This window comes from Tachysurus vachellii, chromosome 6, assembly GCF_030014155.1.
Source record: "Tachysurus vachellii isolate PV-2020 chromosome 6, HZAU_Pvac_v1, whole genome shotgun sequence".
Taxonomy (NCBI): Eukaryota; Metazoa; Chordata; class Actinopteri; order Siluriformes; family Bagridae; genus Tachysurus; species Tachysurus vachellii.
The window spans coordinates 18,285,008-18,313,004 of NC_083465.1; the positions used below are offsets into that span (position 1 = coordinate 18,285,008).

General features: G+C 37.2%; 2 protein-coding genes across 4 annotated transcripts; one reads left to right on the top strand and one right to left on the bottom strand.

Moving 5' to 3' along the window:
• Positions 1 to 420: 420 nt before the first annotated feature.
• Positions 421 to 1,746, bottom strand: si:ch211-223p8.8 (dual specificity protein phosphatase 13A family protein). The gene is made up of 3 exons (XM_060871417.1): positions 1,594 to 1,746; positions 1,288 to 1,505; positions 421 to 945 (listed from the first exon to the last, which is right to left on the bottom strand). Exons 1-3 carry the CDS (start codon positions 1,743 to 1,745, stop codon positions 722 to 724), a joined length of 594 nt encoding a protein of 197 aa, XP_060727400.1. The 5' UTR covers position 1,746; the 3' UTR covers positions 421 to 721.
• Positions 1,747 to 3,223: 1,477 nt separating this feature from the next.
• On the top strand, positions 3,224 to 27,903 carry slka (STE20-like kinase a). Of its 3 annotated transcripts, none has more exons than XM_060872669.1 (19): positions 3,224 to 4,135; positions 8,301 to 8,465; positions 9,617 to 9,665; positions 10,657 to 10,806; positions 11,054 to 11,126; positions 11,257 to 11,451; positions 11,813 to 11,894; positions 12,000 to 12,131; positions 12,269 to 13,327; positions 13,404 to 13,534; positions 14,822 to 14,945; positions 17,402 to 17,581; positions 19,412 to 19,504; positions 22,545 to 22,674; positions 23,119 to 23,243; positions 24,463 to 24,651; positions 24,758 to 24,883; positions 25,733 to 25,846; positions 25,980 to 27,903. In XM_060872669.1, exons 1-19 carry the CDS (start codon positions 3,986 to 3,988, stop codon positions 26,124 to 26,126), a joined length of 3,414 nt encoding a protein of 1,137 aa, XP_060728652.1. In that variant the 5' UTR covers positions 3,224 to 3,985; the 3' UTR covers positions 26,127 to 27,903. The 3 variants fall into 3 exon arrangements, with proteins under 3 accessions (XP_060728652.1, XP_060728653.1, XP_060728654.1); XM_060872670.1 differs by lacking the exon at positions 19,412 to 19,504 and adding an exon at positions 20,672 to 20,743; XM_060872671.1 differs by lacking the exon at positions 19,412 to 19,504 and having other exon boundaries at positions 3,225 to 4,135.
• Positions 27,904 to 27,997: the final 94 nt, after the last annotated feature.

Consider the following 27,997-nt stretch of genomic DNA (forward strand, 5'->3'; position numbering starts at 1 on the left):
CTTGTTTTCATTTTATTCAAATGTATACTTACGTTTAAGGGTTTTGCTTATTTTTTGTATAGATTTATTTCTGAATTATTGATTTTTACTAACTTATTTTGTATTTTTACTGTTTAGGATGTTTATTCATTTATTTCTTTATTTTATTATTATCACACTTTTATTATAATGGGGCTTTTATGTTTAAGTACAGAGAATGGCCTTCAGCCCAGTGGCAATAGGAGGTTTTGCATCAACATTTGATTAAAGAGCTAAACAAGGCAATAAATACAACAACATTTTTATTTTACAATGCAATTAAAAAATTTAATAATACACATCCACAATATGTACATCTAAAACCACTGAAATCAGATTTTATAACTAATACATTTACAGTAAGTTTGTGGACACCTCAACACACCCATACTTGCCATTCCAGGTCTAGTTCCCCATTTGCTGTTATAATTACCTCCAATCTTTTAGGAACACATTCCACTGGATTTTGGAGCATGGCTATGAGGATCTTCTCATTAAGCAACAAGGGCATTAATGAGTACAGGCAGTAGGAGAAGGTGAGGAGTTCTGGGGTGTAGTCAGTGTTCCAGTTCATTCCAATGCTGATTAATTAGAGTGACATTCTAAATTTTGGCAAAAAGATAATAGTCACTTGATGCCGTTTGCCTGTTCAAGCATCCTAGCATAGTCTCTGTTTACACATACTAATACAGTACATCATTGGCTAGATTTCTCCCTGCACAGGACAGTCACTTTGAGATCTGCTCTTTAGTTTAGAATCCAGATTTATAAGATGCTTGAGAAATCCTCGATTTGGAAAAATCCACCTCTTTTCTTTAACTTTCAGGATAGCATTCACTAATGTGTAGTTGTGATAGATCATTAAATAAGCCAAGACCAGGGCAGCAGAACGGCTTACACCAACAGCACAGTGCACGAAGACTTTGGCTGAGGAAAAGTGATAGGAAATATTAGTAAATTAGTTGATAACTGTAACTTGTAGCACAGAACAAAAGCAGTATAAACGGACAAAAGCAAGGGTTGTGTAGATGTAAAGGTCAGAAGAGCATATTTTTTACAGATGATAAAACTATGACTTTTAACGATTATATCATTATTAACAATTTTAAATGTTAAAAAATTAGGAACTCATAATAATAAAAAAACATATTTCAAAAACATTAAAAACATTATTCTGTACGCAATAAATTTTTTATATTATAGTACAGCAGAATGTTCTACATTGAATTAATAATACAGCGCGGTACAACAGACGATAGTGTGTTTTACCTCCAGGAGTGCTGAGAGCCTGATGAATATACTGTGCAGAAGGGTAGAAGAAAGGTGAAATATCAAATGTAGGTAGGTCATTAGCTGCTACACCGTAGTATTGCACTGTGGTACCATAGAAATCATCACTACCTTTACAACACATTTTCCCATGAGCAGCATTTAGAACATGAGTAATACCAAGTCTCCAAAGTCCATATCTGTCATGAGACATGTACCTGTAGGTAAGTCAGAAATATATTATACAATACGATATTACTGATAATGAATGCTTTAGAACCAAGTTAGAAACATTAACAGACTTACATGTCTCCCAGAAACAGACTGGGCCACACTTCATCAACATGATTACAAGATAACTGACCTCCATGTAGGATTTCCTCCAGCTGTTCAACAGTAGGACATTCACAATGACTGGAAATACTCTTTTCTTTTGTGCTTTTAAGAGAATCCACCATGTTTGTGTTGGCTCACTGAATGACACGGCCAGGTGTGTGTTCACAGCATTAACTCCTAGTCTCCAGTAGATGTCACAATATTTGCATTTGAGCAATGGCTTTGTATACATACTATTTTGAACAAGCCCTTATTGACTTCCTTTTTCCTTTGGTAAAATCATAGCCATCTTAATGACTGCTCCGTTTCACTATTATTTCAACGTGGCCTTGGAATAAAAGTGTTTCATTGCATTGATACTGTGTATAGTTGTATAGTGCCTAGATGGTATTGTGATCTGGGCTAAGCACTAAAAAAACTGGAAGCTCATTCATTCATTTAACACCATTAAATGGATTGCAGCAGATCTGAAGCCTGTCCTGGAACACAATTTATTACTTTATAAAATAAAGTTAATTTTTCTATACTTTGGGAAACATTAAGGGAACTGCTTCAAGTGTGTTTTCCCGTCAAGTGTGTTTTCCTGACTAAGTGTACAATTATATTTACAGTATGTGTTGCACTTACAAATCTTAATAAGAGTGTGTTAAAGCACAAGGGGCGGGCTATGATTGGCAAACAGCTGTCACTGAGTGTAGGCCAAGGGGCAGGGTTAGGGTTAGGCGAGTAAGTTAAGCAACTTGTATTTAAAAATATTTGTTCTGTGTGATATATGTGAACAATAAAGCTCATAATAGCCTGGTTTAGAGTGGAACCTCACAATGGGAGAGAGGTGTCTAGGGGATGTGCAAGATGTAGAGGTATTGACTAATTTAGAATTCCTGTTGTACCACATATTTGTGTGATCTCTATTTCTTTCTTTCTCTCGACAGGAAAGTGACCTTTCCAGTCAGATCCCCACTTTGTAAAGTTTCTAAATACTGTTAAATTCACTCAACTACACTCCTGAGAAAGCCCAGCACACACTATGATATAGTAACAGTGGACAAAACCCAGTTCCTGAAAATCTGTTGCAACATATATGATGGTTTGATGATTTTTAGTGTAACAATCACTTCCTCTGTATGTGAGTTCAACAGACCTAAACATTACATACAAAAGAAAAGTTTGCTTGTTGATGTTGTTAATGTTGTATTTGACATTGTGCCTAATTCCAGCATCATGATAGTAATATGTATCATAAGGACTTCTTTGATTGAACTTGCTTTCCTTTAATGCTTGGAGTGTGATCTCTTTATATGATTTTTTTTCCTCATACATTTTTCTATCACAATAAAAATATTGGAGGTGATATTCCATTTTTTTTTTTTTTTCATTTTTAAAATTGCACAAATTAAAGATAACCTGGTTTCCGGTTATGCATATAGAATGCATACAATGTCTGTAAAATATATTTGTATATTAATCTGATGAACGCTTCATAGTTACAGTTTTACTGTTTAAACGTGAACAACTAGTTCCTGCTATAAGCTCGAGCGTCACGGTTGGGTTGCAGTACGCACGCGCAGACGCTGCCTTCATCATCATCATCATCATCGCTGTGCACGCGCGTTCTCCATCCAAGCGACGGCTCCTCATCTTTTTTTTCCAGAAGTTGGGACTTAGACAGAAGGAGCTTTCCTGTAAATGAGGATGGACGCTTTAAACCAACCTAACAACCTGTTCTCCCGGGTGGAGTAGTGTGATATATAGGGTAACAGGGTAGATCAGTGATCGTTTTGTTTTTAGGCCTATTTTATTTTCTTTCTTTAACCAGGAACAGACAGCTAAGCTAGGACTGTTTGCTAGCTAGCTAACTGTTTTCCGAACACTTTGGACGCTAGAATCCGTTTTCTTGTGTTGAATCGATTGGAGAAAAACACCGTTTTATGGATTTTCACTTATCGTCTGATGAAGTGAAGTGATTAAAAAAAAAGTCGCTTATCTTGAAAGGCCAGATCCAGTTTTTCTGCTAAACCCGAGAACATAAACAGAGCCTGAAGATCGTGCTAACTAGCTAACTAAAGGACTAGTGTGTTGTATCTACTGTAGATGATTCTCCTGTACCGTTATGGACATGTTTAGTGATAAAACCTACACGGTTTTTCAGAATTGCTCATGTCTCAGTAGGCTTGTAATTTCTGGTACATCCAACATAAAGTAGAGACGACAAAAACTTATTTTGTGCTTTTAGCTGCAGTTTAGTTGTTATTTAATGCGTGGAAAGAGCTAACTAGCTAGTTAGCAAACTTATTTGATTAGCTTAGAGGCTGATTAGTTTAGGTTAGTTTTTTTTTTTTGTACAGATTCTCGAGTGGCAAAGATGTCGTTTTTTAACTTGAGAAAGATATTTAAGATTGGCACGGAGAAAAAGAAAAAACAATACGAACACGTCCATAGAGACGTGAATCCGGAGGAAGTGTGGGAGATTGTAGGAGAGCTCGGAGATGGAGCCTTCGGGAAGGTCTACAAGGTAAAGATGTCGGATTGTGTTTTTGTTTTCATCTGTAAACTAAAGTGTACTAGGTAGAGACACCACCTATCCCTTTATTCACATGACTAGTCAAGCTGCTTAGCTCAGTTTTGCCATGACGTTTGTCATTTTATCTTTTCGCCTGTGTCTGTTGACTCACCTCATGTTATTCTTGCACAGAATTTGTGGAGGAGTTTTGCAAGCTTGTTCATTATTCTGATCATATGTCAGCCTCGTTCAGGGATCACTAATACCAGTCCTTAGGGAACATAGTCCAGAGCAGTGTTGTGAATAGCTTGGTCAAAGACGTCTGATTGATCACACTTACGAGCATGTGTTACACTGTCAGTAATAAAGGTATCATACTACTTTTTCTTTTCACTGGGTTGGTACCTGTTTTGTAATTGTAACAGTTTAGCTAGGAAGGTGCATATATACACATAGGTGTACAAATATTTAAAGGTACAGTGGTCTTGTATTCTTCATTTTTGCACCTTAAATGATATACAATTTTCCAAGTAAATTACATATTAAAGGTGCTGCAGTTTAACCATCCAGGCAACATGTAAATCACATCAAATGCACTGGTGTGAACCTGAGCATCACATTCTGATTGGATTTGGCTCAAATGGTTACCTTTGACATTTTGCACAACCTGGCATCAGAACCTTTTTGAGAGCAAGGACTTCACTATCAGATCAGCAGTGTGTTTGAAAGGCTGTGATATTGTTATTCTATTGAAAAATTGGGAGCATGTGTCTTTTGAAAGCTCCAGCATGTCTGGACTCTGACTCTCCTGGATTGGTATTGATGACTTCTGCATTTAATAATGAAATAGGCTGCCAGAATACCCCTATTATATGTGTACGACACAAAAGGCCATTGACAGAAGGTTCATCTGTACTACGAGACAAAACCGTTGGATCTGAAATATGATCTGTTGTACAGATGAACTCATGGTTATAAGGGCATAAAGACCACACAAGTTTATGCCACTTTTTTATACTACTTCTACTTTTTCTTCTTCTGCCTTTTTGAAAAATGATGCTATTTTAAACCTGCAGTACAGCAGATATTATTTGCGTATTCAAATTAGTTAACAGTTTGTGGTTCATTCTATGTTTAAGCCCATTTATTTCTGATTTACAGCAATTGTTAGTATTAAAATACTTAATCGTTTGCCCACTAACATTTAACCTGCTAAATATAAGCTATAGATTACTAAAATTAACTACATGCATTCAAGTGTAAAACAAATCTGCACCATACTGGTAGAATAACAATCACTAGAATTTAGTGGTGGAAATGTGATCATAATTACGTAACTGAAAGTCAGTACACAAGGTCAAAACTCAGTTATGCAAGGCTCTCGTGTACAGCTTCTCAAGCAAATAGACAAAATGCTTTGTTACTGCACCCTATCATGGAATGCATTATACATTTGCCCTACAGTTGACTGGGTGTTCCTAAGGTGCCACCCACTACACTGTTGTGCCATAATACCAAAGAGCACAGGGTGAATTTATATTGTGTGTGAATCTGATCCCTGTTCATGAAGTACAGCACTGGATGTAGTGATGTCTGAATTCTCAGTAGAAATCATATTCACTGGCGAGTGCATTATATTATTAGCCATAATGCACTGTAAGTCTATTACACAGCTGATACATGCTACTTCCTCACTAGCCTCTACAGCGCATAGGGATTTCTATTCGCTTGAAATTTAGCTGCCAGGCTGGATACTGTAGCATGCATCTGTGTATATAAATATAATATAAATTTTTGCTTAACTATCTCTAAAGCCAACATTTACATAAGTGTTATATGTAATACTGGTGATCACTTTAAATACTGAAATTATGTGGTTTCTGGTTACAAGGTGATTAACTTGTTATTCATACTGTTTAAATAACAGTGACTTTTCATGATGTGTTTCTGGAGCACTTGCTTGTAAGTGTTGTGAGTTTAGCCCAGTGTATATAATGTAAATAATTACTTTTTTGAGTAAATAATAACTGTATGAGAGAGTGTATGAGAAACAGCCTTTAACTTTAATTCTCCATGCAATTTGTTAACCAATAGGATATTAGTCTCCAGATGGTGGGGATAAAACTGGAGGAAAAAGCTGGTGGTTCATTTATGATGCTGTTAGTGCGCCATTGCTTTAGTCGAGGGATTTAAATAATGTTCTGAAGGATAGCGTTACATTAAACTATTTAAATGTTTCAATTTTATATATAGTGAAGTGTGAACTGGCACATAGTGATTCAACAGATGGATCAGTGGGAGAGGCTTGCAGCAAGTGTCCCTTCCCATCGTCATTTCATCAGAGCAGAGTTAGGCTGATGGGTGTGGGAGCATGTGTCACATACTGCTAGAATGTGTCACACCAGAGGAGTTTTCCTTATGACATTTCCACCCTCAATGCAAACACCAGGCTTTGATCAGGCACAGAAATTGGTTATCTAAAAAAAGTGAATGCGTATCAAAGTGAACAGGATGCTGTGTTTATCATGATGCTAGATTTAATCGGCATAATTTAGTTTAACATCGGTAATATTGTGTGCTGTCTTAGGTGAAATGATCAAATTAAAGTGCAGCGACAGTTTAATAACTGTTATTTTTTTTATCCGATGATATTCAGAAAATGAGCTGATTTATATTACACATACTATTTGCGGTCTGAAGCTTTCAGAAGACCGTGTTAGTTCGGCTCCTTTAAGTTGTTAAAAGCTGCATCCGTTTCCTCACTGATTACAGAAGGAAGAGGTGTTGGCTAGTACAAAGAAAAGCAGTATGAACGTGTATGATGTAAAGCTTTGTGTAAATAGAAAGTCTGAGCCACAGTCTCTTCCCTTGTTCCTTTCTCTGGCCACTTGTTCTGTTTTCGTATCCATAAACATTACACTTGAAGCTCTTTCCAAAATACGACTGTGTAGAAACTAGTGATTGGAATCGTGTCACTCCTCCCATTTGCTGACTTAAAATAGATTATAGTACAGAGACAGCACATGAACATAATCTGAAATTAATCCTCAAACTGTAGTGAAATGAATCTTTATGTGAGCATAGATGATTAATGTGTTCTGTGTACAGTGAGGTTACTACGGCTATCTCAAGCAGTTTCTGCCACACCTCTTGGTGAGGTAACGCTGTGTTGTTTCCGTTTTTTTGTTCTGCTTTTTTGGCCATTTGAAGCTATTTTAAGGCCACAGCAGTTACAGAGACAAATTTATTTAAAGTTAGACTAACAACCCTTACAATCCAGCAATTCATTGTTCTTATATTAGGAAATGTTATTTATATTAAACTTGTATTTAAATACTAACTCTGTGCTTATTTTTCCCCATTCTTGATACCCAAGAAATAGAATTTAATGTCCTATAGATGTGATTTTTTATTTTTTTTTTTTTAGTAGTTGTGATGGCAGTCGCCCCACGAAACATCATGTCTCACAAATAGCTATGAATTTAGTAATTATCTAAGGTAGAGACTTTCTTCTTTTACACTAATAGAACAAAAAATCAGTTTAAATCCATTTTACGTATACGTTAAGGTCAGCTCATTAGATATCATGAGGATATGTATTCATGTAGGTGATGAAGCATACTTTTCCATTGCCATTTTGCTTGATATAAAGTGTGTAAAGGATAGAAACTCTGCTAACCATATGCCTTCAGTTCCAACAACAATAACTGAAGCTGAAAAAGGGTTTACAGATACTAATAAATCTTGCATAATAATAAATGCTGACTGTCTCTTAGTCACATTTATTTTGGAGTGTTTAATAGAAATGTTGCCTAAACAGACACTGCAAATAAAGGAAAAATATATATGCCACAACCCCTTGCAGCCAAATACCCAGTTAATCAACTGGTGAGCTTCGGAGTACAGTAACTCAATAAGTGTAATGTTAAGAAACTTTACACATACGCCTACATTTTAGTATAATGCATGAAATATTTGTAGTACCCATGATCTAGATGCTATTAAATTCTATATTGTTTGTTTGAAGCTTTCTTTTTTTACCTGTATTTTGTTCATAAAGAAAGCTTCCTTATGTGTTCTGTCTACATTTCCTACTGTTTTGCAGATGTAGATTTGTGGACACAGATTTTTGGGCTTCTTTCGGTTGAACCATCTTGCACGTATTGTTTTGTTTCAGGCTCAGAACAAGCAAACAGGAATACTTGCAGCTGCTAAAGTGATTGACACTAAAACAGAGGAGGAGCTGGAAGACTACATGGTTGAGATAGAAATCCTTGCTTCCTGTGACCATCAGAACATTGTCAAACTGCTTGATGCGTTTTACTTTGAGAGCAAGTTGTGGGTAAGTGGTGTCATTGTGAGTCTGCTTGAGTGGTTATGAACAAGCTCTGTGAGCTGTGTATCTAAATACAGAACTACAAATATATGCACATGCTTCAATATGTAGAGGAAGAGATATGTAGATAAGTGTAGAGAACTTTATTTATTTACTGAGGGCTTCTGCGTTATGAAAAAATGTTGTAATCCGAAAGTAAGCTCATAGTGCTGTGCACTTCTTGTTCAGGAATTTTCTGCACATTGCTGCTTTATTCATTCTTAATGTCAGTCTGCTTTAATCTGCTTTCTTTACATACACGTGTGGATACTTTTCATTTTGCTACAGAGCTCCCAAAGCAGTTAGGTACAGGTTGTTTCATATGGCACCCCCCATGCTCGGGGTATATGGGAGGATAATATACCATTACCGATGAGCAGAGAAAGTGCTTATGAATTAGTTATACACTTGTCCAGTGATCCAGCAGGCACATCAGAGGAGATTTTATTCAAACCTCCCATCAACACTGTCATGTTTGGTTAAAATTGGGTGAAGGATCTCAAGTCACTCAGCTGTTAAAAGGTTTAAGTGCACGGAAAAAGTGTTCCCAGAGTCCTAGGGAATATCTCTGAGAAAGATTTAAAATAGTAATGAAACCATGAGAAAATTCTGCACTCTTTTCAGGTGGTCACAAGTTTTTAGTTTAGATGTGTATAAGCTTTAAAGTGGACATTAATAAACAATATTTATCTGATGTGTAAATTATTATTGTTGCTTAGCAATCAGGCAAATAACTCTCCCTCTTTTGCTCTTCATAGTGTACCAAAGAAACATAACACACAGTTTATATTGATTTTGATAGTACCTTTTGAAACCCACTGGCAGAATGACATACTGGTTTAAATTACAAAGCTTTTATAAAGCACATAACTGAATTGTATCTGTCTCAGTTAATCACCACAGGACACGGTTTGTCTGAATTTGTAATAAATTAATCTAGAGTTAAAAATCAGATGATTGTGAGCATATTTTGTTAAACTTTTTAGAATTTGTAGTCCATTTCTCCACCATTTTATGCGGTTATTGCATTTTTATTATATTTGGATGAAATGGTCGTCAGTCTAGGAGAATGTACCATAGCTGGGTTTGTAAAAAAAAAGTTTGTCTTCTGTTTCTAGATACTTATCGAGTTTTGTGCAGGAGGTGCAGTCGATGCTGTCATGTTGGGTGAGTTTTATTTTCTTTGTTTCATTTCAGGCTAACAGGGTATTTCAGAGCTGTTGAATCATTTACACTATACTCTCAAATACATTATACTCCATTCCAGTGCCACACAGAAAGCTAAGCTTGCTTTGGCACTGAAGTGCTCCGAACCTGCAATTATTGAAGTTTTAGTTTCAAGAAGTGGTTTCTGCGATTCAGCCTTTTTCTGCTGTATTATTTGGATGTGTTCCTAAAGCCTCATACAGTTTTTCCGTTAAATGTTTTGGAAGTAGATTATACTTGAAAAATGGAAAGACTGATTGTTCATTATGCTTTGCAGTAACATTGCAGTCAAAATCAGCCACACATTTAATAAATCATTTTCTTACTTTTTAAGAAGTTTTCTCTCTCTCTCACCCACTCACCCACTCTCTCTCTCACACACACACACACACACACGCGTATTATATATCTCTACTCCTTTATCTTTCACCTGAAACCGAAGTACTTGTAGGTGCTATTAGTGAAGTACTCTTGGGAATGGCTTGGCTTAAGCTGTAGCCCTGATTTTGAGTTTGTGTTAGTGTAGCTCTTACTTCTGCTAACTTTGTAATATAGCAAACTCACTAAACCTCTTATCAACGACTCAGCTTAGCGATAACAGTTATGTTAACAGCTATATACCCATACCCAAAACCACTTCTTGTTTTTCTGGAAGTCTGTTTGTAGGTAGAAATTACTTTAGAGAGGGTAATAAAAGGTTCATAATAATAATATTATTAATAATAAATGAATAACCCTCTTGTTCAGTTCATCTTGCCACTTTGGCCTAGGAGTCAGCATGGCTTCAGCTGGTAAATTAGGTTAAACCACAGTAATAGCAAAATCATTAAATATTTTCCACAACATGAATTTTTCATGAATTCCCAGAAAAGTGTTTTTCTGTAAACCATTTTTAAAGGTATGCACACTTATATAGAACCGCATACAATAAAGTATATTTTTGTGTATCCAGAGCTGGAGCGGCCACTGACAGAGCCACAGATCCGTGTGGTGTGTAAACAGACCTTAGATGCACTGACTTACCTTCATGAGAATAAGATCATCCACAGAGACCTGAAAGCTGGAAACATTCTGTTATCTGCAGACGGAGAGGTCAAATTGGGTGAGAGTTTTTTCAGCTGCCTTCAATTTTATCATTTATGAGGGTTCTGTTGAGTATATATTATTTATTAATTTACATATAAAACATGACAATGTAAGAACTTCACTTGAGAGATTTATATTCCCTGGACTACGATCGTGAAATTAAATACAACAGCAGCTTAATAAGAGGTTTTTCTCTTAGCCTGTTTCTTCCAGTTCCCTTGATAAAGTATGTATATCTAATTTGGTTCAATATCTCCTCATAGCTGACTTTGGAGTGTCTGCAAAAAACACAAGGACTCTACAAAGAAGAGATTCTTTCATTGGGACTCCTTACTGGTTAGTCCAAGACAAATGCCATGGACAACAAACCAGGATAATTATAGTTGTTATATTATTTTTCTTACTGTACCATCTCTTTTCCCCTAGTTAATCTTTATTATTTATTTAATGCCTCATGTGTCTGTAGGATGGCTCCTGAAGTGGTGATGTGTGAGACATCCAAAGACAGACCATATGACTACAAAGCGGACATCTGGTCTCTTGGGATCACACTGATCGAGTTGGCACAGATTGAGCCGCCCAATCACGAAATGAACCCTATGAGAGTTTTGCTCAAAATAGCCAAGTCTGAGCCCCCTACACTCATGCAGCCCTCCCGATGGTATGGCTGCAGACTCCATGCTGTATATATTTTACATATATATTATTTTCCAGGCACTTTTAGTCAGTAGAATCTTAACATAGAAAGTTCAGTCTTCCATTAGTTGTTTTTTCCCCCTTTTATTTAATTTAATTTTTTGACAAAGAGCTTGTGAATCTCTGACATAATGATGTGTGCAGGCTGCAGACAGCTGAAATGAGTAATGATGAATCAGTTTAGCAGTCGCTTACCCAGAGCATCTCCATATGGGGAGCCTGAAAGTGCACAGAGCTCAATTGATTGTTGTGTTTTTCTAAATCTAAATCATGTATTATTTGGTTCAGACATGTATTTTTATTTGTTTCCTTGCTTTACTTAACAGGTCTCCAGAATTCAGTGATTTCCTGAAGAAAGCACTGGATAAGAATATAGACCACAGATGGAGCACTACTCAACTCCTGCAGGTGATTTATCCATAAAGCTTCAAAGGGCTTGTATGTAATAAATGTGTAATAGAATTTACTATGGCATAATATTCTCTCACACATTTTAATGGTTTCTTTTTTCAGCATCCGTTTGTTTCAAGCGTAACTGATAGCAAACCTTTGCGTGAGCTGATTGCTGAGGCTAAAGCAGAAGTGTTTGAGGAGTTTGAGGAAGGCAAAGAAGAGGAGGAAGAAGAGGAGACCGACACACAGCTCGTATGTGCATTCATTAACTAGTAAACAATTATTCTCAGTATGGTCTGGTGTCCATTCTGTTTTATGCATTTAATGCATTGTGCCTTATGTAGAATATTATTCACAACAAGTTAATCATAATTACGTTGTGTATGCAGGATGCACGGGGACATAAGCGTGCGCTGTCTGAAATCAGCACTGGCAGTTTAGAGGACGAGAAGCTTTCTGAGAATGCATCCACGCTGGAATCAGTCACTGAGAAAGATGAACCACAGGCAAAACCTAAAACAGCTGAGGACAACAAGAGGAGCCAGGAAGAAGTCCAGATTTCAGAAAACATTCCCGAGGAGAAGATTCCTGAAGTTCCAGAAACCCAGAAAGATTCTGTCCTGAAGTCTGTGACTGTCAGTGAAGAGACTGGAGAGGAGGAGAAGGAACAGCTTGGGATGGATGATTCTAATCAGAGCTGTGAGGAAGAAAATAAAATGGCAGATGAGCAAAAAGATCAGCAGATAGAGATAAAGGAGGACATGAAGCCAGAACTTTCTGTAGAGGAATGTACTGAACCTGTGGAAATGACCAACCCAGAGAACAGTTTAGCTAAAGAAGCTGGTACTGAACAGGGTAAGGTGAGCATGGTTGACACTGGAAAGACCGAGAACTTGGTTGAGACTGAAGGAGAAACGGAGAAGAAGAAAGATGATGTGGCACAGGAGAACGAGGGAGAAGATACTGGTATTGAGATACTCACAGAGGAGAAAAAGAAAGAGGAGATGGAAGAAAAGGAGATACAACCCGAAGCTGCAGAGGACCAACCTAAAACTGAAGTAGATGCTAAGGAGTCTCTAGAAGTGGAAAATAAATTTGAGTCAGTCACCAATACAGTTGTGAAAGACATTCCTGCTGAGACAGAAAAAATGGTAAAAGAACGTATGACCTCTATGGATGTGTCACCTGTCATCATCATTAATGGGGAAAAAGATGAGATAAACCATATATTAAAGAAAACCCCAGAAGCAAATAATGAACCGTCTGCATCCCCTGATGCAGCTACAGAGGATGAGGTAGACCACAATAAAGTGGTGGCTATTAAGCCCGATATTGAGAAGGACTCTGATTCAGGAAGCAGCTCCGCAGCGGATACCAACAGCATTGACATGAACCTTTCTATCTCCAGCTTCCTATCCAGAAGTAAGGAGGGATCTATTTCTGTGCAGGTAAGAATATCACAGTGTGCTCTGATATTATACCCATTATAAAATTGCTTATGTTCATTGGGTTGTGCTTGTGCAGGATGCCAAGTACCAGAAGAAGACTCTGAAAAAGACTCGTAAGTTTATGGTGGATGGGGTGGAGGTCAGTGTCACCACTTCAAAGATAGTTACTGATAATGACACCAAGAATGAAGAACTGCGCTTTTTAAGGTAATGTTTTAAGCAATCTCTGTCACTGTTATTAAACATCTGGAAATTATTTGAAATCATTTTTCCACAGAATTCATATTGAATTTTTCACTGAATGTTGTATCAAAGTATTTTAAAACTACATTTTCAGAAAGTTATTTATTCTCTCTGGTGTCTGTGTTTTGTCATTGTAGATTTTTGTTTTGTTGTTACTGTTCCCGATCTTTTTACGTTAATTTCTTTGAGCTTTGTTAGTAACTGGCACTTTTATGGTACTTTAAGAAGTTATTTCTGTATTTATGTTGTCTTGGCTGATTTATTTCTTGCCAATAAGTAACTTTTATGAACTTTTATGACATTTTCAGTCATGCATCCACCTCAGGCCATCCTTAAAAATATTTTGGTTTGCAGTAACAGGGGTAACAGTAAAAAAAAAAAAGGGGTCGGTAGGTTGGTCTATATTTTTTTTTTCCAAGTTTCAATGTAAAAAAAAAAGTACAATTTTGGTGACGGTGATTACGTAGGTATGAATTTAAACAAATTAGCATATCGTGACGTCACTGACTGGGTCTTCAACCCGTGCCTTCAACCTCATTTTGATGCAGGCTATATAGACCACAAACAAATTTGTTTGAATGGTGACCACGAACATTTTGTTTACTGCGGCCGCAGCTATCATTACCAAGCGCAAACCATTGACTGACAGTGAATAAGAGAATGAGACGAAGCGAACGCACAGGCCATAGTGTGACATCCGTTAACCAATAGTGTAAACATAGATGACGTCACAGGTTTTTATTTAAAAGATAGAACGTAGCCTTCGTTTGTATGTAGGCCTAGGCAATTTATATATTTACAATACTTACTAAAATATAATTATTATTTTATTGCATTTGTATTAGTTGTTTGAAGAGTAAAAAAAAAAAAGGTCGGTCTTAACGCAAATTTACAACAGGCAAGTCGGTCGGACTTAAAGCAAAAAAATAAAAAATTGAGTCGGTCCTAAATTGACAGGGTCGGTCGGGTTACGGCAAACAATTGTATATATTGTATAATTGAATATTTTTAAGGATGGCCTCAGGCAAATATTTTTTTTTTGGTTTGATTCATTGTGTGCCGTGTAAAAATAAAAAACATCAAATTAATAGTAAAGAAAATGATTTCCAGATAAACAGGATAATTGGTTTGAAAGTGACCTCAGATCAATTTTTTCCCATTTTGAATTTCACTGCTGCAGTTTTGGTGTGTTGACTTGTTTTAATTTTGTAATGAAGCAATGAAATGATGTCTTCTGTGGTCCTGCTGTAGGCGACAGGAGCTACGTGAGCTGAGGCTGCTACAGAAGGAGGAGCAAAGAGCACATCAACAGCTCACCAATAAGCTGCAGCAGCAGAAAGAGCAACTCTTCCGGCGCTTTGAGCAGGAGATGGCAGTGAGTGCCTTTGTCTTTACAGTACATATTATTTAGGCTGCAACAAGATCACTGACAAAATTGTCTGTCCAAAGTTTTCAGTGAAACATGTTTACATAACATTGTACATGTCAGTTTATCTCTGAGGACTGAGAGTACTTTACACATAGGGCCTTTTTACACCTGGTCACTTCATGTGTTTTCTCTGAACCGATAGCTATCTGATTTGTTAAAACTGTTCCATTTACATTAGGCCACATAAATGCGTCTTGGCGAATCCGATATCAATCCGATCTTTCTACTCCCGCCCAAAATGCAAATATATTTTACCTCATTTAGGGGTGTAAGAAAATATCGATACACGTGAGTATCGCGATATTTTGTTTGGCGATACTGTATCAATTCTCAAAAACAAAATATCGATATTTATTAAAAAAAAAAAAAAATTATACAGATTCATGGCAGTTTCATTTTGTTACGTTTATATCCCAACCACTAGATCGTAGTCTTCTTATCTCTGAACTTAAACAGTGACAGGAAGTACTAGCATAACGGCGCGCTACTAATGTTAACGTTAAAATTAGGGTATATTCCGTTTCCGCGGAATAAAATGTCTACCGTTACAGGTTTTTCTATACCGTGCATACCGTGAAATTTAAATTAGTGGGCATGGTTAACCTCACGTGTAGCACCATTGAATCTGAGAACGATTGAGAAGCGGCACATAAGCGTAGATAAGAAGAAAAACATGGAGAAAGACATGCATGCTGATAAAGAAATCCCACAAACCAATCCCGAGCAGGAGGAGGAACTTGTTGTGAAACGAGGCGCGACATCAGTGGTATGGACGTGGTTCGGGTTTACAAAGGCTGACAAAGAGCAGACAAATGTGATTTGCAAACTGTGTCACACGAATGTAACCTTTAGCCATGCTAGCATGAGTAACTTGTTTTATCATCTAAAAATGGGGCCTATCTATTGTTATGGTGAGGTTGATCTAAAAGTTGAGAGTCTCATTCACTACTAATGCTAAATAAAAGAAAAATTAATAAAATAAGATGAGAAAGGCTATTCTTTATTTTTAAAGTGTTAAAGTGGTATTTAATATGTTAAGCACGTTCCTTTTGTTGATTTACCTGAAAAATTATTATTCCGTGATATATACCGCTACTGTGAAATAAAATAACTTATTCCGTGAAACAGATTTTTGGTCATTCCGCCCACCCCTAGTTAAAATAGTTCACTACTAGTAATGGAAGATGAAAGAATATTTCCAGCTCCCGCTTCAGTGTACAAAGCCGATGTGTGGCGTCATTTCGGCTTTCGTTACAGACCAGGCACGAAAGAGATTGATAAAAATAGTGCAATGCCAACGTCAAATATTCAAAGAACACTACAAATCTGAGAGCGCACATAACGAGGCATCCTGCAAGCACTTTATTTTTCCTTGATATAAAGCAGATGTAATTCTTTTGTTCAGATCAAAATGTTAGGACACTGCATGCTACAATTGTAAACTGAAACTGTGAAGCTTTAAAAGCAGGGTCTAAAAATATATATGGTCTGTTTATAACAGCTAATATTTAATACATTTAATTTAACACATTTAATACATTTAAGAAATCCTGCAAGGACTTTATTTTTCCCCCTTTATTCATACTGCACATAAAGTGGTTCAATCATATTGAATGTTACAGGGGCTAATTAATGCAAATGCAGTTCCCACTGTGTTCTGGTTAAATAAAAAACTTTTTTTTGCTAAGGTTTGCATATGGTGGTGTTCTTGACAGCTTCCCTAAAACTTTATCCTATAACTAAAATAAGAAATATCCCAATATATCGCCTTGCTTACAATATCGCAATGTATCGCAACATATCGTAGCGCAACCCCGTATCGTGATGCGTATCGTATCGCCAGATTCTTGCCAATACACAGCCCTGTTTCGGGGGATAATTGAAATGGAACACGCTTTGGTGTATGCGGTTTTCAGAATGCAATCAAAAAGAAGACGAAAAAACTTGCTATGACGGTTATGCTACAAAAAACAGCATTTACTGTTTGCAGTGCATTATAAGACCCAGCGAGACACTTGGGTGAAAGATCACCTGCGAGTGACGTACTTCCGTTTTGGAGGAGTATAGCGCTGACGTATGTGGCTTGAACAACCTTTATACACCTGTCCAGTTTCATCTGAAATGCGTCCCAGACCACCTTCTGAAGTGGTTTGAACGATCAGATTTATATCCGTCTCGAAAACATTTCGAACTGGAAAACGAAAAAGTTTAGACCTCGTCTTTTTATGAACGGATAGCTATCCGACCACAGAAAACGCATGAAGTGACCAGGTGTAAAAAGCCCCATAGATTGTTTAAAATATTTGGAACATTTTATTTGGCAATAAAGCCTCTCTCTCTCTCTCTCTCTCTCTCTCTCTCTCTCTCTCTCTCTGTCTTGTCTGTCTGTCTGTCTGTTTTAGGGAAAGAAGCGTCAGTATGACCAGGAGGTCGAGAACCTAGAGAAGCAGCAGAAGCAATCTGTTGAGCGTATGGAACAAGATCACACTAATCGTCTGAGGGACGAGGCAAAGAGGATCAAATCCGAGCAAGACAAGGAGCTTTCCAAGTTCCAGAACATGCTAAAGAATCGCAAGAAAGAGGTAAGCAAGAGAGAGTAGTCCTATTTAGTTCTGTAAGCATGTCAGTATAGAATTATGTTAAAAATGTACCGCTATATGGGTCTGATTGTGTATGGTGGATGGGCTGTGCTGCATAAATCAACTTTTTCATCATTCTTTGTTTTGGTGTGTGATCTTTACAAAAGCTGCATACATAGGATGTCTCATGACAGTAAATGTAGATTGCAGCTTTGTTTCAGATCACAGGGATTGCTTCCTGCAGCTGCATTTGAAACGGCCTTCAAGGTCATCTTGCACATTGTTTGCAATTTACTGCATGCTTTTACTTTATTTAGCCAGGACAAAATGCTGGTTCACTGTTAACATATATTACACTTTGGCTCTGTTCTTCTCTGACAATGCACTTTTAGCTTAAACTATTAACAGAAACTGTTCCTTTCTTTTTGAATTGATCTATTCTTTACTACTTTTTTTTCTATAGTTTTTCCCCCATCAGGTCATAATCAGGGAAAGGTTTCTTTCTGAAAATGATGTCTGGCTTGATCTGAATAATATATGAAGGTGCTTTTAAGGTGCTTCTGGGTCAAGCCTGCTTTATTTGCTTTTTCCACAATAGCCTTGGCATGATGCTAGAATTGTATTAAATAGACGTAAATAATAGTTTAAAGCCTTAATTTTCACCTAACTGCTGGTTCTCTGCATGCACAGTTAAGCGGACTCCTTTCCACCTGTATGCCCATTCTTTTATCTCTGATATGGCAGTTAACTGCATTGTATACGGCTTGGGTTAGTGCATGTTTAATGTGTATTGTTTACCCTGTTGTTTTTATTAGATGCAATAATTGTATTTATTAATTGTATTTATTAATGTTTTATTGTACATATTTCTTAATGTATTACTATGATGTTGAATGTGTGAATGTGGAAGTGTGGGACTTGTTGCTGTGGTGGAGGGCTTCGGCTGGTTCATGGATTAATAGTAAATCCATTCTGTCTGCTTCTTTTATATAAGCAATATATAGAATTTTTATAGATAATCTTTTACTTTTTGTTTAGAATTTATGTTGATCTTGGGAAAGGTGCTCACTAACCAGTATTGTAAAATTGTATAGTGGGAAAATAAATCCTGAATTACTAGGCTATACTCTGCCAATAACCCCAGTAACTTGCTACATCTTTCACATTTTGTAGCAGTCCATTTCCAGAGAGTAAAACCTATATCATGACCTCAGGACCCTTTTGTCATACTTGACTGGTTCCGAGGCAGCTATTGAGCCAGTAATGTAAAAGGATTTCTCACACCGGACAAAACTGCAATAAATATGCAGAGGTGTGTCCTACAACTTGGATTCAGGTTCTAGGTGCAAAATCTACCTGCTAATGTATCATCAGTACTCAATTGGCTACCTTTACTACTGGAGAGTACTGGATACCAGTCCCCCAGTGTGCATCTTCTTAGAAATTTGGATAAGTTGAGTGTTTTCAATAACGTAATCAATGCATATAAAACCTTTTATTCTTAAAACTTTATTCTGTTTCTGCTACTCATCTGATTTCTACCATGGTGTCTGATTTATACATACTCTGGTATCTAATCCATTTCTCATTAACAGAAACAACTTACCAGTTATTGAACTGACTCTTAAGGTTTCTGGGACATCACTCAAATATAAATCTGCACTAAATCATCCATGAGCTGCTTGATTCTGGTTAGCGCTTCAGTGGTACAGTACTAATCATCTCCCTGGTAAACCTTATTAATGCATGACTTGACACTAATACATAATAACAGCTGTGCTCAGTCTTCAACACAGCAAAGTTTCCAACCATCTACATACTCGTACACTGTAGGTCAAACAGGAGATCGGCATGTCCCCCAAACACATGAGAAAAGAGCTTTTGAAACGCTTAAAGGATGACCTCGTTATTGTTCAGCAAGAAGAGGTAAAGACTCATATACCACCATTTGCTAATTGCATATAACACACTACATGCTTTTAAATCCAGTAATTAGCGATGTAACTCTTATTTTGTAAGGTAAGTTTATTAGAGAATTCAAAGGGCATAACTTACAGTAGTAATCCATACTGTTCCTGGTTTTGGTGGTTAATTTGTTTACTATTAAGAAGCTTGTACTTTAAAACTTTTCCTATTTTTAAACAGAACAGAAAACATCAATTCGTTTCAGTTTAAATGTGTTTGTATTGCACTTTTAACAGTGGACATTGTCCATTGACAAGGAGAAATGCTGAGGCGGTGAGGAAGAAACCTTAAGAGAAATCCGACTCAAAAGGCAACCAATCCTCATCTTGGTGACACCAGATAATGAAGATTATAAAGCAGTTCTCTTCAATAACTGTGTACAATAGTCACGTAGTGTTAATTCTGTTAAAGGGAACTTGAGTATGAACATTAGCGTTTTAAAAATTTTTCAAAGTCTTTTATATCAAAGTGAAGCTATAGCTGAAGGGATAACACAATTTATTAGGAACTCTTTTGTCCTGTAATTTGTGAAGATGTACACTTGTACAGATGTACAGTTTGCAAGCAGACACTCCTGCAAGACTTGCTATGACTGCATAACTAAGTGCAAGAACCAGAAGGTAACGCAGACATGAGGATACCCAGGGACATAAAGTGAGCAACACCAACAGAGCTTGGTTCCACATGCAATATGAGATGATGGTACTATACAAAGCCTCTTCTTTTCTTTCTCCATGGTTCAAACAGATGTCAAAGTTCAGTTGTTCAGGTTTTAACAAACTAATATGCATTTACTAAATATTTCTACTGTTGCTCTTTTGCTTCATGTCCCAAGCATGTGAAGGACACTGAATTCATGGAGGAACAGCCTGGAGATTATCAGCTGACTTTCCAGCTCATTTACTGCTTAAAAAGCCTTTTCCCTGTCAGCCTTGAGGACCTGTTTTTCTGCATCTTGTCTGAGAATCTTGCATTTTTAACCCAGAACCTTAAGCCACCAGCAGAAGTGAAAGTGACTGTGAGAAGCTAAAAGTATGTGTATGTGGGTTTTGGAGGGTGGTAACATGCCACACGTGTGTGAGTGACTTGTCCCTGACGTGGTAGAGTGCACTGTGTTTCGCTCCACAGGGTGTGGCCCAGGTTATGATACAGTCATTTCAGTTGTCCTCATGTGCTCTGTTCAACGCTCAGATGCAGGATGTAAGTTTTGCCCCTTCTTCTCCCTGTCCAACCCCCCTGCTCATATGTGCCTTCCTGCCACCAGACATTTAAGTGTCTTGCTCAAAAATGTAATTATTTAACTGAGTAACCGATGTATAGTCCACCATAAACATCCTCTTACATGGCTTTGTTAGGAATATTGAGAAAGATATTCCTATTATTTAATGTATTCCCTTTTTGTAGCGATATTTGCATTAATCAGTTAATGAACAACAGTAGTCTGTGTTTCTCTCACAAAAAAGCACAATTTTTATCCACACCCTAATCAACAATGTAGCTGGTTTGTGTAAAGAGAGGAATATTGCACACTTGCACATGAATTCTGACTAATGGCACTTTAGTATTGCATTAGGATGGAGACGGCACATGTGAGCCGAGTGGTGCTCTTGTTTTATGGAGTGCTGTCGCTGTTGTGTTATGGTGCAGTGTCTTTCTCTGAACAAAACATACTGTGCTCTGTTATTTACTCCAAATGTACTCCAGTTCCTGTATATTTCACTCTCACTGTTTTTATCTGTGCCACTGGGCTGTGTGTTCGTAAATGGAAACGCTGATCATCACTGTGGCTACAGTAGGACTTGTGTCCTGGGGTAACAACACTAAAACATTCTCTCATTGTGGTAATATGTACTTTTTGCGTTGTAATGTTTGGTGAAAAGTTTAGATAAATGAGTAATGTTTAAGTCAATTATTTATTGAGAAATGCCTTTTGAAAAGCTAATTGGGTTACTCATTGTTTTGAACTTTACACTCTATCATAATGCAGACCTGTGTTTTAACCAGGGCTCTGAGCTGATCTAAGGAATGAAGACAAAATCAGAAGGCATCCTTTTTTGTTCCGTTAATGTGAAATGTTAATTTGAAATGTCTGTTACTGATTAATAGTGTTAATATTCTGGTCTGTGTAAATCATAAACTAATTATTTATGTCTCACTTACAAAAACAAAATGTTTTGAATCCATGTTACCTTTTTGCACGATTTAGTGTATCATTTTACATGAGCCGTGCAGCACAGGCTATAACGTTTTATATAAACAGTGTAATTTAAATGTTCTCAATATAAAACCTCATTTGACAGATGAGCAATTAAGAATGTATAACATATCATTTGTTCCCTGATAAAGCATTTGTGATCTATTTCATAGTGACAATGTTGGAGTATATTCGGTACAATTTTGTGGTTCTTTTCTGGACCTGAACTTCTCAATGAAACATAGCTGCTGGGACTACTAGCTTTCCGAACCTATTATTTTATCCTATAGGACTTACATACAGCTGGTGTAAATGGAACTTAATAATTAAATGTGTTTATTTTTCTAATCAGTTAAGGAACGCTATTTTGGTGTTGAAAAACAAGAATGGAAACTTTTTAATATTGTTTGTGATAAGAGCGCCCCGATTTAAGATTTTTGAAAAAAACATTTGGTCTCTGAGCCCTGGTTATAACAAGCACAGTACTTTCTCATGTCTTTCTTCTGCTCCATTCATCCATATTGGACTGTATTGTATTTTCATAAGATGTAAATGTTGTCTGGCTACAAGACATTTCTAACTGTTATTTTACTATTTTTTGCTATTTGGTTAGACTTTTTTCTCCATGCTTTTTTCAAGCAGTATTATGTCTGTGCTAGTGTTTTACCTGTTTTTTGAGTATAATGTTTTGTGACCATTTTCTAATGGTTGCCATTCTGCAGTTTGATACACTGCAGTTTAAGGTACTAATTGATGCAGATGTCTGTCTTTGCCTCAACTCCTATCTCTTATTCATCCTTACCACAGGAACAGGAGTTTCTGCAGAAGCAACAGCAGGAGTTGGACAGCGCTCTGAAGAAAATCATTCAGCAACACAAACTAGAGATCGCCACCATAGAACGAGATTGTCTCAACCATAAGCAGCAGCTTTTAAGAGGTCAGTTAGTTTTGACTAATCGACTATTGATAATTAAAGTTTACATTTTTATATTTAAATACGTACAATCTGCCAATAGTACAATAAAAATGAGGTTGTTTATTTTGTAACAATATTATAATCAATATTATTATCAATATTATTAGTTCGTCCATCCCTATTAGTCTGTCAACACACTTTATAAAGATCTTATGGGCTGTGTATATCAAATATGGCTTGGAAAGTGATTGAGTGATTCTCTGTAGTGAGTCAGATGCTGCCGGAAGCATGATGCAATGGCTATTTATTGACATGTCTGAACCTGCACACATCCTGCTCTCTTTCCTGGCTACAACTGTTGCACAGTGCGTCTATTCTGTTTTTGTTGAATTCAGTCTATTTATCATTTAACTCTCTCTCTCTCTCGTTCTCTCTCCCTCCATCCCTCTCCATTCTTGCATACAGCACGTGAGGCAGCCATGTGGGAGTTGGAGGAGCGCCACTTGCAGGAGAAGCACCAGTTGCTGAAACAGCAGCTGAAAGATCAGTACTTCATGCAGAGGCACCAGCTTCTAAAGAGACATGAAAAGGTTCGGGAATAAAGCAGACATTGCACAATTTAATTTGAATAAATACTTTATTTCCTCATAATATTATCACTTCTTAAAGATATTGCCTATTTTGTTAGGTGATTTACACAGAACAGCCTGCAGTCCTACAGGGTACATCAATTTAATGCTAGTTCGCATTTATGAATACCTTGCAGAGTGAGAAGCCATGTGCTTTTGACAGTTTGATTAATTTTATTTTATCTGTATAGCAAACCCTTCATGGTAATTTTTTTTCCAGTTACTTTCTGACTAGTTAGTTAAGTCCCATTACCAGGGAATGCTTGATTTTGTTAATTGCATAACAAACTAGCATCAAGATTCTGAGCAGAGAATGTACAGTTTCATTCTTGGTTTTGATAATGTTTTGTATTAAAGGCTGGGTCTCCCGTGTTTGAAAACCAATGTTGACATATAAAATCACCAAAACAAACATGCTCCGCCCACACATGCATACGCAACCCAGGCAACTAATGGAAAGTAATGTGTCTTTATCATAGGTGACGGGAAGAGCAATACGATTGCAGATAGACAAACAAGCAAAAATGACACAAAAGCATAATCATGCAAAGGACGGCGTATATTAGTTCTGTGAAACAAAGCAAAACCAACGCTACTCACCTATCGAGAAGGAAAAAAGCAACCTCAGTGTTTTAAGTAAAGTTGGCCGCATATTCACAGATTCAAGTTTCCTGAGTCAATAACTCCTGAGCTAAATGCTGTTACTAGCAAAACGCGGTTGTAGCTGCCTCTCTACAATACCACGATAGAAAAGAGGTGTTATTTGTTTAGTAACAGCATTAGGCTCAGGAGTTATTGGCTCTGGAAACTCGAATCTGTGAATATTCGGCCAAATTCCCGCTCCTTCAGTTCTCTCCAGCACTGGAAAGCTGATGCTATATTAACACAGGTCCTACTGCTTGCCTTATCGTAAGCCTTTCATCGCTTTCTTTCTTTGTTTTTATCCGCCATGTCAATGTTAAAACCGCTTTCTGCTAATGTCACACATGCGCACTGAACACTCTCTCCAGCCATATTGACAAGACACGCCCCTTTCTGCTTATTGGCTACATGTTTGTTTTAATTTTTGTTTTGTTTATCGTCCCGACTCAGTTTTCTGAAGCATTTCTCAAACACCGGAGACCATACCTTTAATGCACTGATGCACTGTTGTTCCTCTTTTACCACTTCTAAATTATAGGAGATGGAGCAGATGCAGGGTTATAACCAGCGCCTCATAGAAGAGATGAAGAACAGGCAGGCTCAGGAGAGAGCCCGACTACCAAAGATCCAGCGCAGTGAAGCGAAAACTCGTATGGCCATGTTCAAGAAAAGTCTGCGCATCACTGGCACAGGAACTCCGGAGCAGGACAGAGAGAAAATTAAGCAGGTAATACACCAAGAAAGTATTGAAAAAAATGTTAATTACAATTTGAAGTACATAGTGTATATAGTGTATGACTAGTGTATGTTCTCATACTGGCTTTTGGGGGTAGTTTGCTGTACAGGAAGAGAAGAGACAAAAGAATGAACGACTTCATCAGCACCAGAAGCATGAGAACCAGATGAGAGACCTTCAGCTTCAGTGTGACTCCAATATCAGAGAGCTTCAACAGCTACAGGTCCAACACACACATTCAGATAATTTACTTGAATATAAGTGAATTAGAGCAGTGTTTGTGTGGAAATAATGTATACATAAAATAGTACTGAGATATGTACTCAAGGACACCTTTATTTGGAACACTATACTAGTACTGGGAATGACCTCGGCTTTCTGCACTTGGATAACAGAAGTTGAACCTGATGATGTGTTCTGCTGTTGTACCTCATCCACCTCAAGGCTTGACCATTTGTGCATTATGAGATACATATGACAGGATGTTTTTTTTTTTCTGTGTGTGAGAACACTTACCTAACTTCTGTTTAATACTTTCAAACATTTAGGGAAAGAGTCATATATACAGATTCTTTCTTTTCTCTACCTCATGGATGAGTTTCTCTTCATAAACATTTGCGGTGTTACAGTATAGCATCGATCAAACAGAAACAGGAACAAAAGCTCAGTAGAAACTGGACATCCATCTGAAAAATGTACCTGCTGTTAGGACATAGTGTTTGGGTAGCATCTGTGTACACATCCTTTATAGGCACACTTTGTATTTTGAGAACATTTTTCTTAAACATTCTTTTAAAAACATTCTTTTAAAAAAAATTTTTTTAGGCATGCTGGTTTGCCAGAGCTGATTAGTAGGGTGTGTGTTGGGTTCTTTTGTTTGTTACCTTTTTGTTTTGTAGCTTGTACTTGTCATCTGAGAGTCTTGGTTGAGTAGCTAAAATGCTTTTTCCAGAATATTCCCCCCATTTCTGTTATTTCATACATGTAAATATTAAAGACTCGATATTAAATGACCTAACCAGCCTGAGTTATGTATCTCAGTATTAAGTCATTCTTTCATTTGTAAACCTAGAATGAGAAGTGCCATGTGCTGATTGAGCATGAGACTCAGAAGCTGAAGGAGCTGGATGAGGAGCACAGTCAAGAGCTTAAAGAGTGGAGAGAGAAACTTCGTCCCAGAAAGAAGGTACTGCACAGTTGTTTGTTCAGATGCTCTGCAAAGTACCACTTCTTATTGGGGGAAAATACACTGTTGGGCCTTTTTTACGTTTTGGGATGTCTCTGTAATGAATACATGGTCCTTTTCATGTGTCCTGCAGGCTCTTGAAGAAGAGTTCACTCGGAAAATGCAAGAACAGGAAGTCTTCTTTAAAATGAGTGGGGAATCCGAGTGCTTGAACCCCACTGCACAAAGCAGAGTTTCTAAGTTTTACCCTATTCCTAGTGTCCATTCTTCCGGTTCATAACCCACACCATACAAGGCAATAGAAGGATGTGCAACATCAGCCTGGAGCTCCGTCTCTGTCTGAACTTCCACTATATATGACATGAGGAACATTGGATTGAAGTTAATGATCACCTGTATATGGAAGGGACTAAACATTATATCAGCTATGGAAAACGAGTTCATTAGTAAATTACCTGCTGTTAAACTACAAATCCAATGGATTAAATTTTTTATTTCTTTGTTTTTAGTCTGCTGGAAGTTTTGCATTAGAAACAAATATAGTTTTTTCTTGGAGAAATTGATTCTTTGAAGTAAGTATCAGGTGTCTCAAGTCAGTATAAGGTCTACGGTGTATGCGTCCTGCTATGATGATTATGGTATAACTTTGTAATGGTATCCCCCAAATTACTGAAACTGTAGAAGTCCAACAATCTTGTGAGTGTGAATGTGTGTGGGAGAGAGTGAGAGAATGGGAGTCTGTGTGTGTATATGACCAACAGATCTATGCCTTGTATCAAACCAAGCTGCCCCACACCCCTTTCTGATCATTTGCTTTTTGTAGTTTTGAGAGTTTTTCCATTGTTTGAGATTCATTTTCTTATTGTTTCCATATTGTTTCAGTGAATGCATTTCCTATCAAATAATAAACATTAGACTATTACAACTTTAACTGAAGGAAGGTAATGAAGGCTAAGCTTTTCTCTATATACTCATATAAAGGCATTTTGTACAATACTAGATGATGTGAAACATCAAATGCATCTTCTAATGCAGTATGCAGAATGTTAGAACTGTGTCTGACCAGAGGATTTATTTGTTAAAGCCTCAAAAGGAAACTTGAGGTTGCAGGTTTACTGAAAGTAATTTTCCACTTGTTGAGAAAGTTAGAAGAATATGAGATTGTTTGTATAATTATCTATGTGTTCTGTCCAGTGCTTTCTGAAGAATTTATTATACAAAATGTTAACTTGCACATATTACTCTGTTTACTCTGGTTTGTTTTTGATGATGCGGATGGCATTGGTATTTGGATGTACAGCAGTGTGAGAATGTTTATCGCCTTCCTTCGGTAAGATGCAATTGTTTTGAACTATTTCTCTCTATCTATTTCTGTCATGCAAGAATGCCACTCGTGCATAAATTCTGCTATGCAGCTCATGCATATGTGGCTTAATCCTGCATCATTACATGTTATGTCATGCAGCCTAGACACAGCTCCTTCCATTTAGGGATCACTCTGATGACTAGATGGTTTATTACTTAGCGACGGGGGGGATAGTGAAAACAAAATGAGCTCCCAGCATGCTCTGCGTGCAGCATATAGCTGAGACCAGACTCTCAGCAGTAGGAACACACTTTCACTGAGAAACTGCATTTAGCAGATGCATTGTATTTTGTTTTTTGGATTTTTAATTTTTATTTTTTATTGTCAGAAATACGTTTGATGTTGTTTCTGTCCACATTTACCATGCATATGTGTTCATACTAGTTTTGCATGCTGAAATCCCAAATGCTGAATTTTAAGAACTGGAGCTCTATGGACTTTATTCTCTTTAAGTCCCGTTGTGCTAGTAGAGCCTTCGGCTGAATCCCTAGAGCTGCATAAGTTGCCTCACAGATCCGGATCTTTGCCACTGGGATAGCAACAAGTTATCCTGAGGGTTTTATTTGTCTGGGCAGTGGAATTTAAACCTTGTGCACTTTGGTGGTATGTCTAAAGCGTTTTAATATTGATTTGGCTAATATACTGAATAGCTGGTGTTATGCTGTAAATAAAACCATACCATTGTATTTTATTCATTTCTTTTTTGTTTTGTGTAAATGTTTGTTGGATTCCTTTCATTAACCACACTGGTTAATATTAGTGGGCTAATTACACCAGTTTTAAAT